General features: G+C 37.8%; 1 protein-coding gene across 2 annotated transcripts in view; it reads left to right on the forward strand.

Moving 5' to 3' along the window:
- Positions 1–16,330, forward strand: part of ctdp1 (CTD (carboxy-terminal domain, RNA polymerase II, polypeptide A) phosphatase, subunit 1) — an 83,176-nt gene that overhangs the window by 22,091 nt on the left and 44,755 nt on the right. The window contains exons 11-12 of one of the 2 annotated variants that reach the window (XM_079484521.1): positions 2,068–2,298; positions 11,122–11,278. In XM_079484521.1, the coding sequence (XP_079340647.1) occupies positions 2,068–2,298; positions 11,122–11,278 (388 nt within the window). The remainder of the gene's footprint in view (positions 1–2,067; positions 2,299–11,121; positions 11,279–16,330) is intronic. The other variant, XM_079484522.1, reaches the window with a different exon arrangement.

The raw sequence follows: 16,330 nt of genomic DNA on the forward strand, positions 1-16,330 counted from the left end.
CTGTCAGATCGGTGGCGGCGCGCGTGATGCCAGACCGGTGGCTGACAGACAAACAAACAAACCGGCGGGTGTGTCATGGACCATGGATCCCAAGGGGAAAAAGAGAAAGATAATTGAGGAGAACAGATGATTCAACAGTTCTTGGACCGAATCATTTGCTTTCATTGCCAATGTGGAAAATTAGAGGAGCGCAAAGATAAATTTAAGAAGTGGATTGCATCTCCAAACTCCACTACTGCTGCTAGTTTTGTTGCAACCCGGGAGATAATAAAGCGTGGGAAAACGTTCAGTTCACAGATGATACTGATTTTTGTCAGTATATAGTATATAGTTTGGGGGAAGAGGATTGTATTGTATTATTGAGGATTGAAGAGGACTGCATTTTATTTCCATGGGGATGTCTGAAATTACAGGATGCATATCCACGTTGCACATTTTGTTGTTTTTTCGAATCCTAAAGTAAAAATGACATCAAAAATCTGATTTCTTTATTGTATTTCTTTAATTTCATCAATGCAACGAAACATAATACATTAAAATTATAATGGAAGTTAAACCTAAAGCACCATCGTACAGCAGAGTAGTCACGTGGTGCGTCATTCTCTCCAGGATGCGATGCAGGGGAAAATAAACATTTAATCATGAATGCTCATTTTGTATTTGTAGCCTACTTATCATTTTGATACCAGGGGGGTAATAAAGCTAATATAGACACTTACAGCATGTGTTGCCTTCATTATAAGGCTTATATAAGGCTTTTAATTTTTTGCGGCTCAAGACAGCTGTTTTTTATTTTTTTTTGTCCAATATGGCTCTTTCAACATTTTGGGTTGCCGACCCCTGGCCTAGGTGGATCTTCGCTTTTATAAGAACGATTAAGCACTACCAGTTCATCTTGTATGGAAGAACTGTATCACTGAAATCACATTTTTATCATAAAACAACTCAAGTACACATCATGTTATGCTTATATTGTATGTGTGAGGATAAAAACGGTGCGGTAAATCGCTTCTGCACTGACGGAATCTCAGTCATCTTTCATTAAAACAACACATAAAGCGCAATGTCTTGTGTGCCTGTAATTCGCACAACATGTGGAGGGAGCCCGAGAACAATGCAGATAAAACATTTCAAAGTTATATAACCTACATCTATCAATTTGGTACATTGTACAGACAACGAACAAGGCGGATTTTCCACTACTCAATATTCTATGCAGTATTAATAAGCTGTGTAAAAATATTTGCCTTTAATGGGATATTTCACTTCCAAATCAAAATTTCCCCATGTTTTATTCACCCTCAAGGTATCCCAACTGAATATGGTTTTCTTCTGGAAGAATAATCCAGGCAGTGTTATGTTGCCACGTATCAATTTGAACGGAGTGAACTGGTGTTGATTTTCTGACGGTCCAAAAAGTGCATCCATCGATTAAAGTACTGCTCGACACGGCTCTGTGGTCTTTACAAAGGTCTTCTGAAGCGAATCGATGGATTTGTTTAAGAGAAATATCCATATTGACAGCGAGCGCTATTAACATGGATGTCTAGCTTCCGTCATCTCTCGAATGCAAGTAAATCAGAGGCTTGTTCTTCCAACGCAATTGTGTCGTAAGTTCCGGTTTCGTTTTCATTTTGTCACCGTTATTTGCCGGAAGAACAAGCCTTGGAGAGGCAAGTTTTGGAGGCAGTCCACGAATACGCGCAGTAACTTTTTAGTAAACTTGTTGTTGCTTTGAAACGTCTACAGCGTATACATTTCCATGGAAAATGTCCTATTGCTTTCTAAAATATACAATAACAGTAACATCAATAATATTATGTTAAGTTAAACTAATGAAAATAACCTTTTCAAAAGAAAATATTGTTAAGTTAGTTATTACAGGGAATTTACGGTAGCTTTGTTTAGTATTGTCAGCAGTGCCAATTCCATGGGATGATTCCCATTGGAACACACCTGCTCATTCATTTTTGTTTTACAATTAAATGCAGTGCTTTGGACACAAGCGTCTGCCAAATGCATATGTAAATGTAAGTTTGGAGGTAAAAACATTTCCCTCTTATTCAGGAGCAGCAGTCCTGCCACTTTTCCAGATGTCCATTGGTCCGTTTCAAACCCTCCGTTTCAGCCCCCTGCAGTCCAGCTGAAGCCCTCAGCAGCGCCAGAAATCCGAACTTATGACCCCATCACTGGCAAACTGATCCGAAGGGGACCGCAGGCCTCCCGTCCCCCCTCTTATCTTCAACCTCACGGATCTTTGATGCCGGTGACAGCACAGGGAGACAGTTCATCACTAAGGTACGCTCATTAACCTGCTGCCTTTTAATGGTGTGGATCAAACCTTCAGACAACTTTTTATTTAAGAAACACCAATCTACTTGTGGACAGTGTTACAATGATGGTATAAATTATTCCCATTGTTACGCCCCTGTAAGCCCAGGGGAATTGGTGTATTACATTAACCATTTTAAGGCACTGCACATATACTGAAAGGTATGAATGCAGCTAAAACCATAAATATAGCAAGGTGCGAGAAATGTATCAACAAATATCATAGAAAATGAATAAAGGAAAATAAAGAATATTTACAGAACGTTACACAATGTATGAGGAATAAACTAAACTGAATATAATAAGAGTTTAGAGGAGAGAAATGCGTTTGTGGACAGTGACAAGAGTAAAGGAAGAAAAAAAACATACCCGGTCTGTCTATGTGGAGAGAAGCTTCTAAACTAACTCTCTAAATAAAGAAAACAGGAAAATGTGCTTGGTTTCTCAGATGTCGTAACACAATGCTGTCGACTAGAGCTGGGCATCGATTCTATGTCGCTCTCGATTCAAGTCAATGTATGCAGATTTAATACAAATCCTGTAGATATTTCTATAAAAGATCAGTAGCCATCAGATAACATTGGTGAATTAAAAAATAAAATGACACAAACCTGTATATTAAACTTTAAACACACTTATTATATATTGATACAGAGCAGTCGCATACCTTTCTCACACAGTATCAGATTATTTTCCATTGAAGATGCAACTAATTTTGTAGCATTTTGTTGTTATGCTGTAAGGAGAGGTTGCAATCATGTGAACCGTATTAAAAAACGATTTTTCGATTTTGATCCCAGCCCTACTGTCTACAAACCAAACGTACATCTCCGAACTAGTGTGCTACACTTCAAAATGCTAATGCAAACCGAGTGATGTCTTACCTTTCCTGTCTTTTCTCCCCATCAATATTAACTGAGCAAGCTGGCAAATGAATTTCACAAAGAGAGAGCGAGTTTGCAACAAACCTCACACAATGTATAATTAAAGACACTACAACATATCACATTAGCTATACAAAAATGGGATTAAACAGCCTTGGGCCTGTACTCATTGGAAGAACTCGTCACACTAAATAAATGATGACTGACACAAACCACACTCTGACTTGCCAAAACGATAGAGAACAAAAAACAACAGAATGAGAGAATAGAACATGCATTTAAAGCTACATATAAGCACTGGACCTAACACCTCATAACTCAATTTTCGCTATAGGGATGACCCTGAAAAGTCAAAGAGTTGATGCTTCGATAGGAGGAGCCTGATTCGTATTCCAATTTTACTGTCGAATCTTCGCTGATGTGTTATGCAATGGGGATCATGCTTTTTTGGATATGTGGGCAGACAGACACGCCATGTGCCGCCAAAAATATTATGTATGATGTAAAGAAATTTGACATATTTTTAGGGTTGGGTACCGAAACCCCCGGCACATGAGTGCAGGTCTGTTTATGACCCAGCGCAGGATCGCATCTCCGCGTTTTCTGTGCAGTGAGACCTGTAAAGAGAAGCAGCACATTCCACATGCACCCGCAGACGACTCGCAAATGAATGTACACCGTTTCCCAACATTTGTCACTTACTGACTGTTTGGGCATCAAAATATGAATTCAAACTTTGTCTGTAAATGCACAGAGTTTGTTACTTGGACTGAACTTTATGCTGCATGATACAAAAACGAATTAAATTAATAAATACAACCACAATATAACCAAAATCACAAGCGTGTGTGTCAGGAGGACGGAGAAAGAATGCGCAGGAAAAAAGGTGAGAGGGACTTTTTGGGCCCTATTTTTAACGGCGCAATGCAGCGCAAGGCCAAGTGTTTTCGACCCAATGCAGTTTTCATTTTCCCGTCCTGCGGTGCATCGTTTAAATAGCAAATGCATTTGCGCACATGTGTGCGTCCGTCGGCCTCCTGGTCCAAAAAAAGAGGTGTTTTCAGGCGCATTGTTGGCGAGTAGCTTTTTGAGGAAGTTGAGTGCGCAGTTATCGTATTTGATGCTGTCCTGTATTCCATGCAGTCAGATCATCTCCTCATGCGCTCATAGTGTGATGGTGAATAGCGCTGATTAAATATAAGTGATGACCGATCACAGGATCTATATGAAGCTTTCTTTTTATCATGTAGAATGATTTATTTAACCATTTCAAAGAACAGCGTATATTATCTAACGAATTGAGAGATGGAAAGGAATCATAAATTGACAACTTGCAAACAACATTCCTCTCCCGCTTAGAATATAACATAGCTTTCCTGTTTAATCATTTTGTAAAACAACTGAATAAAACAAATACGTGCAAACTTTCGGGAGTGGCTGGCAACCCTATTTAAATGCAGGAGTGGATGCCCTGATAGTTCCATGTGTCCGCATTTGTGATGATTGACACACTAGTAACCATAGCAACGTTCTGGCGTCTCGCAGCTTTACGAATATAAACCGTTTGGTATCTGTTATTTTTCCGCTAAGATTCGCCTTTTGTCCATCAATTAAACTTAAGTATGTCTGACAGATGCTCTTTGTTTTGTTGGAGAGCGCTCTTGCATTGTTGCGATTTTAATGTTTGTTGTTTGACCATTTTTTACATCTAAAGTGTCTAGCTTTATAATCTAAGACCAGTTGCGGATATTTGAGATTTTCGGATATAAGAGATTTTTGGGTCTTATAAATATAAATGATTTGTATTTTTAAGGTTTATTTTGGGCTTGTCTTTGTTTGCGTAGTTTTCCTATGAAGATTTGGCAACACTGTCACTTTAGCGAAAGGGCTCGTGAGAGCTACTAATGTTAGCCCTGTGTCAAATCTCCGTAGTCAAAGACTTCATTCACTGCTGTTTTCTAGCACCTCGCATACAGACGAAAACACACCTCCGAAGGGCGTTTAGTTACGCCATAAACACAGTTATTGAGTTCGGGTTCAGTTCACACTGCGTATAGTTTTGTTAAAGGCTTTTGTCACTATCTCCATTATTCCTTATACAAAATGTATCTGCAGTGTCTACGGAATGAGTTGGAATGATAGGAATAACCGACAGCTTATCAGATATATTCAGTCCGATACCGGATCCTGCCAAAAAGATCTGTATCGGCCCCAATTCCGATCCAGAGTATCGGATCGGTGCATCCATAAATAGATCACAACCTTTGCATGGAAAGTGGATGTGGGTTTACCATTTGGAAGGTTTAGCAATAAGTTCTGCTCAAGATCAGGAAAGACATGAAATATTTTATGAACTTCTTAAATTGCCTTGAGATCTCCCATAACCTCATACAACGACATAAAGTTTAAAAACTTGTTTCAGAACAGCTAGTAAAATCATGTCCTGAATATCTAATGTTTTCATTAGTATGAAACGGCCAGTACCTGTACGGCCAAAACATTTCGTCCCTATAAAAGGCCAGTGGGAAATGTGCCCGGTCAGCAATATCTTTCTTGACGGTGTTTAAAGGTCCATGTGCTCTGCTTGCCTTTTCTTTCCATCTCGTATTGGATTTCTCCTGGAGTTTTTCACATTGATCTCGAAGCGCTAAATAAAACCGGAGAGAAATAAAGCATTGCTCTTTGGCAGCTCTTGTGTTGTGAAACACAAATTATTAGCAAATCTCATCACCGCCTCTGGCCATTGCCGTGACAAGGGAATCATTTAAACAAGACTGGAAATGGTAATAGAAAGAGATGAAAAAGAACTATGTCTTCTGTGTCAGCATAAGCAGAGAACAGAAATCTATAGGAAAAGATGCAAGTCAAGACAAACTTGAGATGAATTGAGCAAAACATGTCTGTCAGTGTTCTCCGCGGGTTATTTATGAGCATTATTTAGTGCAGTTCAAAGAGACACAGCAGAGAAATGATTTAGATGACCTAACACATCAGCAACGTTTAGCAAGCAGCTATTAGCATAGTCATATACACACGACAGCGTTATCAAGACAATCTGCATTTACTTGATCTGGGAAAACAAGTAAAAACACTGTATTATGCATGACAGGCAATAAAGAATTCCTACGTGCCTGCGCATATACAAATACCCTTTTTAAGCAAAAAGCAGGTCAAATACACGTGTATTTGCGTTTATAGTTTGTGTATTTAAATACTATTGCTGCGTCCGAAATCACATACTGTGATATTCAAATTCAGTACGTACTAAGTACGTTCTATATAGTATGAGTAGGAGTAGTTTGAATACATTTTGGACATACTGCGTCCACCATGTTTTATGGTCATGTGACCTGCATGCTATTTGACATATGACGTATTAACAACAACCTACACGTGAGCATTGATAAAACAGTCTAGTCATGCGAAATTAATTTATTAGCACATTAAAACGTCAGACTTAAAGTTTTCCGCCATATTTATTTAATTTACTTTTGTAATTTGACCGTTGCTCAGCTCCCTCAGCATCATGGGATAGATAAGTGTCCAGCCGATCCACACTCACAAATCTCTGCAGAAGTAGTAGACCATCCGGGTATTTCTCGCCTACTGTTTTTTGCATACTGCTGTTTCGGAAATACTACTCATGACTCAAACTCGGCCTCTAAAGGCTTGCAGGCACCTTTGCTGATAATAATGGAAGCCTGCATTTACAATGCAAGTGATCTAAGCTTGTGTCACGTTGCGTTGATGGCTTGCTCTGTAGATTCATGTAAAACATACTGGTAAATTACTTTTCTTAAAAAACATTTTTAAGATTATTTTGGGGCGTTTTTGCCTTTTTATTTGAGCACCAGTTATGTAGACAGGACAGTAAGTAAAGTGGGCGGTGGAAGGGGGTGGAATTGGGAAAAGGACCTCGAGCCGGGACTCGAACTCGGGTGCCCAGAGCGCAACAGTGCTATATGTCAGAGCACTTAACCGCAAGACTATCGGCTCCGTGGTAAATAACTTTAAATAAAAAATAAAGATATGTTCAGAAAACATCTCCAAAGTTCTGACAGTGCCAGCTTCAACCAAAGAATGAATATTAACGTAATTTGGGCACCAGACCAGTTTAGCCTGCTGAAGTTTTCACACATTTTCTTCCTTCTGAGGGTAATTCACAATGATCGGTGAATCTCAAGAAACATTGTTAGCTGGCAGTCGGATGTAGAATGTTGGGAATCATAACTGTTGTGTTCGGACTGCAGAAGCACATTATTTAGTATAAATATTTAGTATTTTCTTGTACAAGATATGGATTCATTCAACACAAATTCTGTGTCCAAAGAGCATTTTAAGACTCCATCTAAATGTGATATTAAAACTACAGCACTCCAATCGGACGCGCTAGGCGTCTGAAGGCTGAGCTGATATTTCATAATGAGCTCTCACCCCTGTTTTTAGCCTGGCCTGTCGCTGGGCTTGACATGTTTGAATGAATAGCTGGGCTGCGTGGAGCCCGGTTACGACATGTCACATGTACGATCGCGGCGAGTGCTCTCACACTGCTGATGAGACGATGTACTGGTCTCCTGGCAACAGGACTTGTTGAATGGTTCAAGAACAGGAAAGGAGAGGCCACAAGCGTCAATACAGAATTACCCATGTTCCTTTTTTGTTGCTAGGTAGCGACAATAAGAGACGGACAACATGTGCTGCTAAGTCTGAGAACATGTTTTTAGAAGAGAGTCGAGATTCTTTTGCCGGTCTTGATAAACATCAGATAAATTTAATTTTTAGGCGTATAAATGTTACAAAGGGACTTTTAAAACATAACATCATAATAAAACAAATTTATAATAGATAATATCATGCAATTCTTAAACCTGAAGTTTCATTAATACTTTTTTTGTTGGTGAATTCATAGCCGGTGAATGTAAATGTCTAAGAAAACAATTTGACCTTTCTCCTGTGCATATATGGTTTTGCAATAACTGTTGAACGGAGGTTTCCCTCATCTTTTAAAGCCTCATCTTACTGATTCTGAAATATATATGCGAGTCATCCCACTTGGATCGTCTGTCCAGCAGAGCCCCCAGAATTCTTTGCTGTCTGGTGTTAGTCACAGTCTGTCTCGTGTCAGCAGGAGGAGATGGGTTTGTTTAGCTCCGGCCTCCCTTTGTGTCTCCACTGTTATTTCAGAGTTGATTTTGCCTGGCAGACCTGTCTAGAACTTTCCCACAATCCCCTGGAGTCAGGCTCTGTTTCTACAGAAACCATTGAGCGGCCCACAGCCCCACAGTTGTATGCAGTGGTGTGTGGGGGATCTCTGAACGAAAAGGTAGTCTTTATTCTGCATTTCTTTTTCTTTTGACCAGCGTAATTTCATGCACAATGTTTATAAAGTTCTCAGATATGAATATGAGACCGCTTTTATGTAAAGCACCCAAAATAAGCACATACGTAATATACATAACAAGACAGATATATTATTAATAATAGACAAGTTATTTCAAGTTTAAAGGGGGAAGTTCACCCAAAAATCTACTTTGTGTGATTTTTTTTTACTCACCCTGGAAATCTCTCGGATTACACCTAAATATCTTAATTTGTGCTCTGAGGACGCCGGAAGTTTTCTAAACATGTTTAACATTATGCGGATGAGTAATATCATTTTAAGTTAAAGGAGTAGTTCACTTCAAAATTTTTCCCTATTTATTTTCCATAGTAGGAATACCAATTGCCAAGGAAAGTGAATGGGGGAAAATAATTAATTGAACTACTCCTTACATGAGTAAAAGCATAAGAGGTGGGAATTATCACATTATGAAAGAGTGAGGGGTAATGAGCCAATCAAATTGCAATCCGCAACCACTCATTTGACTTTTACTTTGCATTTCACCATTGCTTCCCTTTCCTCCTATAAGAAAACTCCAGTCTTAGAATGTGTTGTAAAGTTGATTAAACGGTGTAATTGAATGTTCTCAATCTTAAAATTGAACTACCTAGATGCATCGCAAGCTGTATTGGAGAGGTCAAGGAGACATGCAAATTAATTGAAAGATGCAGCCTACACCCCGTATCATGCGTTCCTTTTGTAGTGTTCCTTTTCTGCCTGTAAACGTGTTGCAGAGGTATATCTGTAGATTACTTGTGATTACATCAGATGTACCCAACATGTTGACGTTTCCATGATGGCTGGGCTGGCAAGGAATCCATATCAGCTGAATGCAGTAGATCTATGAATTCCATATCTATGTTTCACAGGAGTGTGGAACAGTCTTTAGAATTTTAAGTTGGTTGGAATGATATAGCTTTTAAAATGTATGTTGATAATAGATAACAATAGAGAATGGTGCTAGCAATGCCAAGGTCGTGGGATTGTTAAAAGCTAATAAAATGGGTAGCTTGAAAGGATTTTCATTGGCTGTCAATGTTTTATCATGTATAAATGGCTTTAAAAGTAATCCCAAAAATGAATTCCTTTATCGACATTGTTAGTTATGGTGTGGACTTCGCTATTGTATCATGCTGTGTTCACAACATCCACGCTCTTTATTACTTGCGGGAAAAGTTTGTTATGGGGTGTGTCTTCACGCGTCAATACCCGTCAGACAGTATGTGTGAGAATTCACGAGAATTTCAAGTTGGCGTCATTCGCATTGCCTGCCGCATTTTTGCGTCTATATTGAATTTTCTCGCGTATTTCTCGTTTGGTGTGAACCCAGCATTATGTTTACGTTTTAGACTTGTATTGACATCTTATATTGGAATGATTTCTAAAACTAGTTATTGATATTGAACATGCACTGTGAAAAATGAAAACTTGACTTAACTTAAAACTTCCTGGACAGCTTTTTTGAGTTTACTCAAGTTTTGGCCAAGTTTTTCAACTCAATTTAACCGAGTAATGTCACATGACTTGACTTATATTGCTTATTGCTCCCCGATCTCTTTGTAAGTCGCTTTCGATAACAGCATCTGTTAAATGACTAAATGTAAATGTAAAAAGAAGTAGTTGAACCAACAAAAAATAAATATGCAACGATAACATTTCTGGGTTCACTCAACTATGGACTTCGTTGACCCAACTCAAAAGATTATTTTTGATATAACATTAATATATAATTGTTCTATGATTATATACACTCTCTACTTAAGTAACTGCTTAAGCTGTTTGTGTTTTAAACATTTTAGTAGTGTCCACACTACATCACTAAAGGTAACTTACAATGACCAAGAAATTTAGCAAACACTAAAATTAAATAATTTTAACCTGCAAATTGAAAATTCTGCAATGCATGCTGGGAACTTTCAAACACTAGAATTGTTTTTGAGATTACACAGTTTGGCAAGTTGGTCAAACTTCTTGACACGTTTTGGACAACCATATATCCAAGTTCAGTCAACAAAAAATCATTTAGACTCATTTTGTTCAGTATACTCAAAATAATGCATCTACTAAAAAACTTGCTCAAGTTACTTTATGACCTTTGTTGGGAGAACAATTTAAAGTTGTATTTTTTACAGTGTGTTCCTTAATTCATATGAACAGATATATCATTATCTGATAATCTTGGGCGATTGTTAATGTGAAATATTGTCAATGAATGTTTTCATCCATATGCAGTACAGTACATGTATGTTTTATTTAAGTAATTAAAAATAAAGCAAAATATATACTGTATATATAAACAGTTGATAACAGCCTGACAAAACAAATTTATAAATGTGGTCTTTGAACGCATTCCAACATGATTTAGTATACATTCAAAAACGACATGTAATATTAATCAGAGCAAACTGAGCCGTTTTATTCTCCCTTGGTAAACACTATGCCTTATGCAAAACTGTCTGTACTATAATTTGTTTTACCAGTCACTGAACTGGGTTCAGCATGTTGATTGATTGTGTTTTTGTTCAGGTTAGCTCAGGGTTCTCAACAGTCAGATGAGGCTGCAGGATCGAGTCGGGATGATGAGCAGCCTGGACCTTCGCGGAGGAAACGGCAGCCCAGCATGTCAGAGAGCATGCCACTGTATACACTCTGCAAAGAGGACCTGGATAGCATGGACAGAGAGGTTAAACACATACACACACTTTTAAATATCTATTTTTGGAAAGATGATACAAAGGATGGATGCAACAAATGACTGTTTTTTTTAATAATGGCATTGCATGTGCACTAATACTCCGCATGTGGGTTTTTATACTGTAACATATGTATACTGTATACCCTCTCATGTTAGAGCTGTTGGAACCTGTAAAAGTACTTCATTGCCATAGTGCAAATCAAATGTGTCATTCTCCATTGGCACATTATAGTAAAGTTACATCTCACACATATTTATTAGAACCGACCAATACAAAATACAAGTACAAAATATAAAAAGTATAACATGAAATTACAAGGGCGCAAGGGGGTCAGCAGCATTGAAGGTCCAGATACGATGTGGTATGGTTATCATTTATTCTCAATGTAATAAATAATAATAATTTTAGTTTAGTTCACAACATAGCCAAAGTTCTTTTTTCTTTTTCATCACCCACTGAGATCTGAGGACGCAGAGCATTAATGCCAAGACTGTTTGAAGACAATGTGTAGGAAGAAAATGACTGTGATCATAGCACGGAGAAAATGTAATTGCTGGAAATGTTTGAAAAGGGGAAATTAAATGATGTTCCGGTCTGATAAAGGTGCCAAATAGGAAGTTCAAAAGCTTTGAAAATGCCTGCCGTTCCATTGGTTCCATTCCTTGTCCCATTATCTTTCTCCAGCGCAACATTATTTGGGGTGCAAATTAATCAAAATTTTGATGTGGTTTTAATTGAAACGGAAAAGCTAAAGTGAACTATTTCCCCATTCAAGTGAAGATTCATTGAAAGAAGATTTTAAATGAGCATAAGGTACAGGAGACCCCATCTTTCACTTTGGACTTCTGGATTTGTGTTATAGCTGTGTGGTATGAGTCCAGGCATATATATTGCTTCGCTTACTTACGATCTCATCAGCTCCCAGTCTTCCTCTCCGACCTTGATTTTTATTTATGGTCGTGTTGCTGCAGGCTGGCTCTGCTTTATTTATTAATGATTTAATCTAATGATTCGGATAGCATCTGAATTTGTCACATGCCCGGTGATGAAAATATCCATCAGCTTATAAAGCCTGCATGGATTATCTTTTTCTTCCAGCTTTGTAGCCATCAACACTTGTTTTATAGCTCAAAGTGCTGTGTCAGGCGGACTGAGATTTTCTTTTTAACTTTTTCCTTTCACACTTGTCATCTTTCCATTTTTACCCTGAAGTGTGAAAGATAAAGATGCGCCTCATGGCTCTTTCTAAAAAAAATCACTGACCTAGAAACACCGCTTCAGAGAACCTTTGACTTCGTTCTCATTTGTCTGCCATGTCTCAGTTCTCCGCTTAGCAGTTATAACATCTCAGCAGTTCATATCAAAATCTTGTCGGGGCTGACAGTGTTTGTTACCACTTCTCGGGTCATGCACATGGCCTCGTTTTATCCTTTCACCCTTATGCTGACACAACTGAAGTCACGTCATACAGTTGACAAAAATACAAGCTTGTAGGTTTTGTTTTGCAGTAAATGTTGGACTGTAGAAACAACATGGCGAATTCCATGTAAGGGGACCCACGTGTATGTAGATAGAAATAGTTCATTCTAAGGTAATACAAACATAACGCTTCATTTTGTAAGGTCTTTATACACATCTGAGGACATAGTTATGTATATTATATTGCTGTCAATAATCCAAATAAATACACACAGCACCTTTAAACTTGTCTCACTATATTTCTGAGGCAAGTTTCCATATTTTTTACCATTATTTTAAGGTCAATTTCAATGAACAGGACCATTTTCAAAGTTTCAATTTTAGCGGACGAAAAATAACCTTGAGTCAGGGAATGCTTTATACCCTGTGAGCTTATGAACCCAAATTCCCTCTGTTAAAAGTTTAGCGGAGTTAATTAATCATTTAAAGCAAATATTGCACAAATTAACTCGAAGAACATCTCTTTTGGCGACTACTGTACACGGTGGCCATGTACAGAAATAATGCGCATTATTTCTAAAGTGTGATTTGTATATTTACTGAAAGTATATCAGACTTGGTATGACTAAAAACATCAAGTTTTAACAAGTAGCTTTTTATAGCAACCTTCAATTTACCTACCTCTTCTGACAGTAAATCCCTCTCTGTACAAAACCTGACATTGAAATCTCATGATATGTCATTCAAATAGGGTGCTTTGAGCCACCCCCACAGTAAGGGTCCAAGCGGAATAATCGAAAAACCTTATCCGTCCTGTTCTGCATCCATACGTAACTCACTTACGGCACCATTTGCCACTGCTCAATTTACCCCAATTGTTCTATCAGGCTAAGAGAGGTTTTTGTGAATAGCTTCCCATCCTCACTGAATATGACGGCTCAGCAGAGGCGAATGAGACCGAAGCGACTGCGGCATTATTATTCAGAGACTTTGCGAAATGGTACATTGAAGGGGTTAGTTCTTTTGTTCACAAAAACTGCTGAATGAAAAGAGAATAGCTTCTATTTTTAGCTTATAGGTGGAGGCTGGCTTCATTATATGAGAATTCTCTCTAGATACAAACGTTATGTATATAACACATTTTTGTATCAGTGTTGTTGTTTTTTTTGCCTTTTTCAAACTTTGCATATTATGACCACTGACATTTTGTTATCATTGCATTGTGCAATGTCGCACCATTGAATCTATGTGAAGAAGTTGTTAAGGCTTATTACCTGAAGAATTTGACAGCTCCTTGTTGCTGTATGCTTGCTGTACAAGACAAGTCGCTTGGACTTTTCACCTATTATTGTACATCGAGTCAGTCAGTCATGACTTTTATGTAGACGTAAAAATGATTAAATGCCTGAATTAACACATCCTCATGCTATCAGTGAGCTGAGGGAAATCTTTGTTGAAATGAGCTCTACTGTTCGGGAGGGCACCTAGATCTCTTGTGCTAATGTGACATTTCCCATGTTTGAACGTAAAGCTCCGTAGAGTTCAGAGTCCGATCATACACTCAAAATGGACTCCATTTGATCTCCAGGGACCAGATGGAACAAAGTTTTGGATCTTAAGTCGAATGATTTCCAGTGTGATATTGGTGTCATGCTCTGGTAGTTAGCTAGGTAGACTACGATGTCTACGAAAACCATTTAAAGATTCACTGCATTTAGACGGTCATTGTCTGACTTTAAATAGCATGTGGTAAGCAATGTTACCATCATTATGCAGAATCCACAGGATTCTTTCTGCTGGATTAAACCTGAAAGGCCACTGGTTTTCTGGTTTTTATCGCACCTGGATATCTGGAAATTAAATGCCGAACAAATGTATTCGGGGGGCAGTGCGCCGTTCTATACCAGAGCTTTTTTAATGAGAACTATCATAGTTTCTTGCAAGTAAATATTTTAGCAAAGTACTCAAAAGGAAATGATTAAATTGGGTCAGTCAAACGATTAATCGCATCCAAATAGTTATGTGTTCACATAATATATGTCTGTGTACCGTGCATTAATTTTGTATTTATAAACACATACATGTTTACATATTTAGGAAATAGGTACATTATTTTATGTATATTTACCAATAATTTAAATTTTATTTTATTAAAATAATATATAAATAAATTAGTATATGTTTAGAAATACAAAATGAATATGCACAGTACACAGACATATATTATGTAAAAACAAACTTTTATTCTGGAAGCAGTTGATCACGATCGTTTGACAGCCCTAGATTAAATGGATAATTACTTTTACATTACAATTTTATTACAATTACATTTTTGCAAAAAAATATTTATGTAATTAGAATGTAATTATTTAATAATTGAATAACCTGTGATTTAAATGTATTCATTTATTTTGTAATATATAAAATAACTTATCGATAAGCATATTCCAAATGTAAATATACAGTATATATAATGCAAAAACGTGGGATATTTCAACACCAATCAAAAGCAGGGCTTGAATTTTGATGGGAGATTGCATATCATTTAAATCATTCCCACAGGTATAGCTTTAATAATGCTCGCACAAGTGTGTTTGCTTTATCTTGGATCAAATAAATCAAATCATAAACAATGAAATCAGTCTGTTTTTATTCCATGAATTAATTCCACAATTAGCATTGCACCGGCTTCTTCTTATTTTGCTGATGCACTTTAAGTTGCTTTGAATAAACATCTGTCAGATGTCAGAGAATTTTAACATTCCTAATACAGACTTAGATTTGAAAAAAAAGTATGTAAGATGACAACATAATGGCTCTCGTGACTTAATGTTGATACTCTTGAATGCTGTTTAGGTTGGGGCCTCGATATGATTGACATGACAAATGTGTCATTTAGTTGAATGGAGAAGCATTAGGGCTCGCTCATTTTCACTATTTACAGTTTAAGGCATGAAAAATGTTTTCTTTTATGTAATCTACCACTTTAACGTGTCTTGGAGCTGCAAAATTTGAAAGGTTTTCATCTTTGTGTTAATAGCAGGTTACTCCGGGCTGAATTGGTCCTGAACCATTGGCATTAAATAAAAAATGCACTTATGCCTTAAGGATACGGCAGCGAGACAACCAGATAACGTGTTTTCAAATGTCATCTGCTTCTATTAGCGCCGCAGCACGAATGCCTTTGGCATTCTGAAATGTTCGGAAAGCTCTGGATGAGAAAAAAAGCAAATCCCTAATTGGCTGTGCCGGCTGTTATCATAGTCAGGAACGAGACCCAGCGTGGAAATGTCACCAGTTAACCACAGCCTCTAAATCGTAACGTGGTTGTGCCAGGGGGCATTTTAGGATTGTAGAACTGGCTCGCGTGACCTTTCTCATCCATACGCACTCGGTCATACTGTACACAGCAGCGTGCAAAAACACAACAGTGTTTTGATGGGATAAGTTGACCTCTATTGGAATATCGTGGCGCAACTGCTCAGAAGTTAAATCATGGATCGAATGAGGCCAAACGTACCATGTTCTAAAACGGTTTGGTCTGCAGTTTAAATCGTGCTTTGTGGCCTCATGTTCTTGTCCCATCTGGGGAGAAGAGATATTTCCAGGGCTGTATGTTA

This window comes from Barbatula barbatula (assembly GCF_947034865.1).
Source record: "Barbatula barbatula genome assembly, chromosome: 21".
Lineage (NCBI taxonomy): Eukaryota > Metazoa > Chordata > Actinopteri > Cypriniformes > Nemacheilidae > Barbatula > Barbatula barbatula.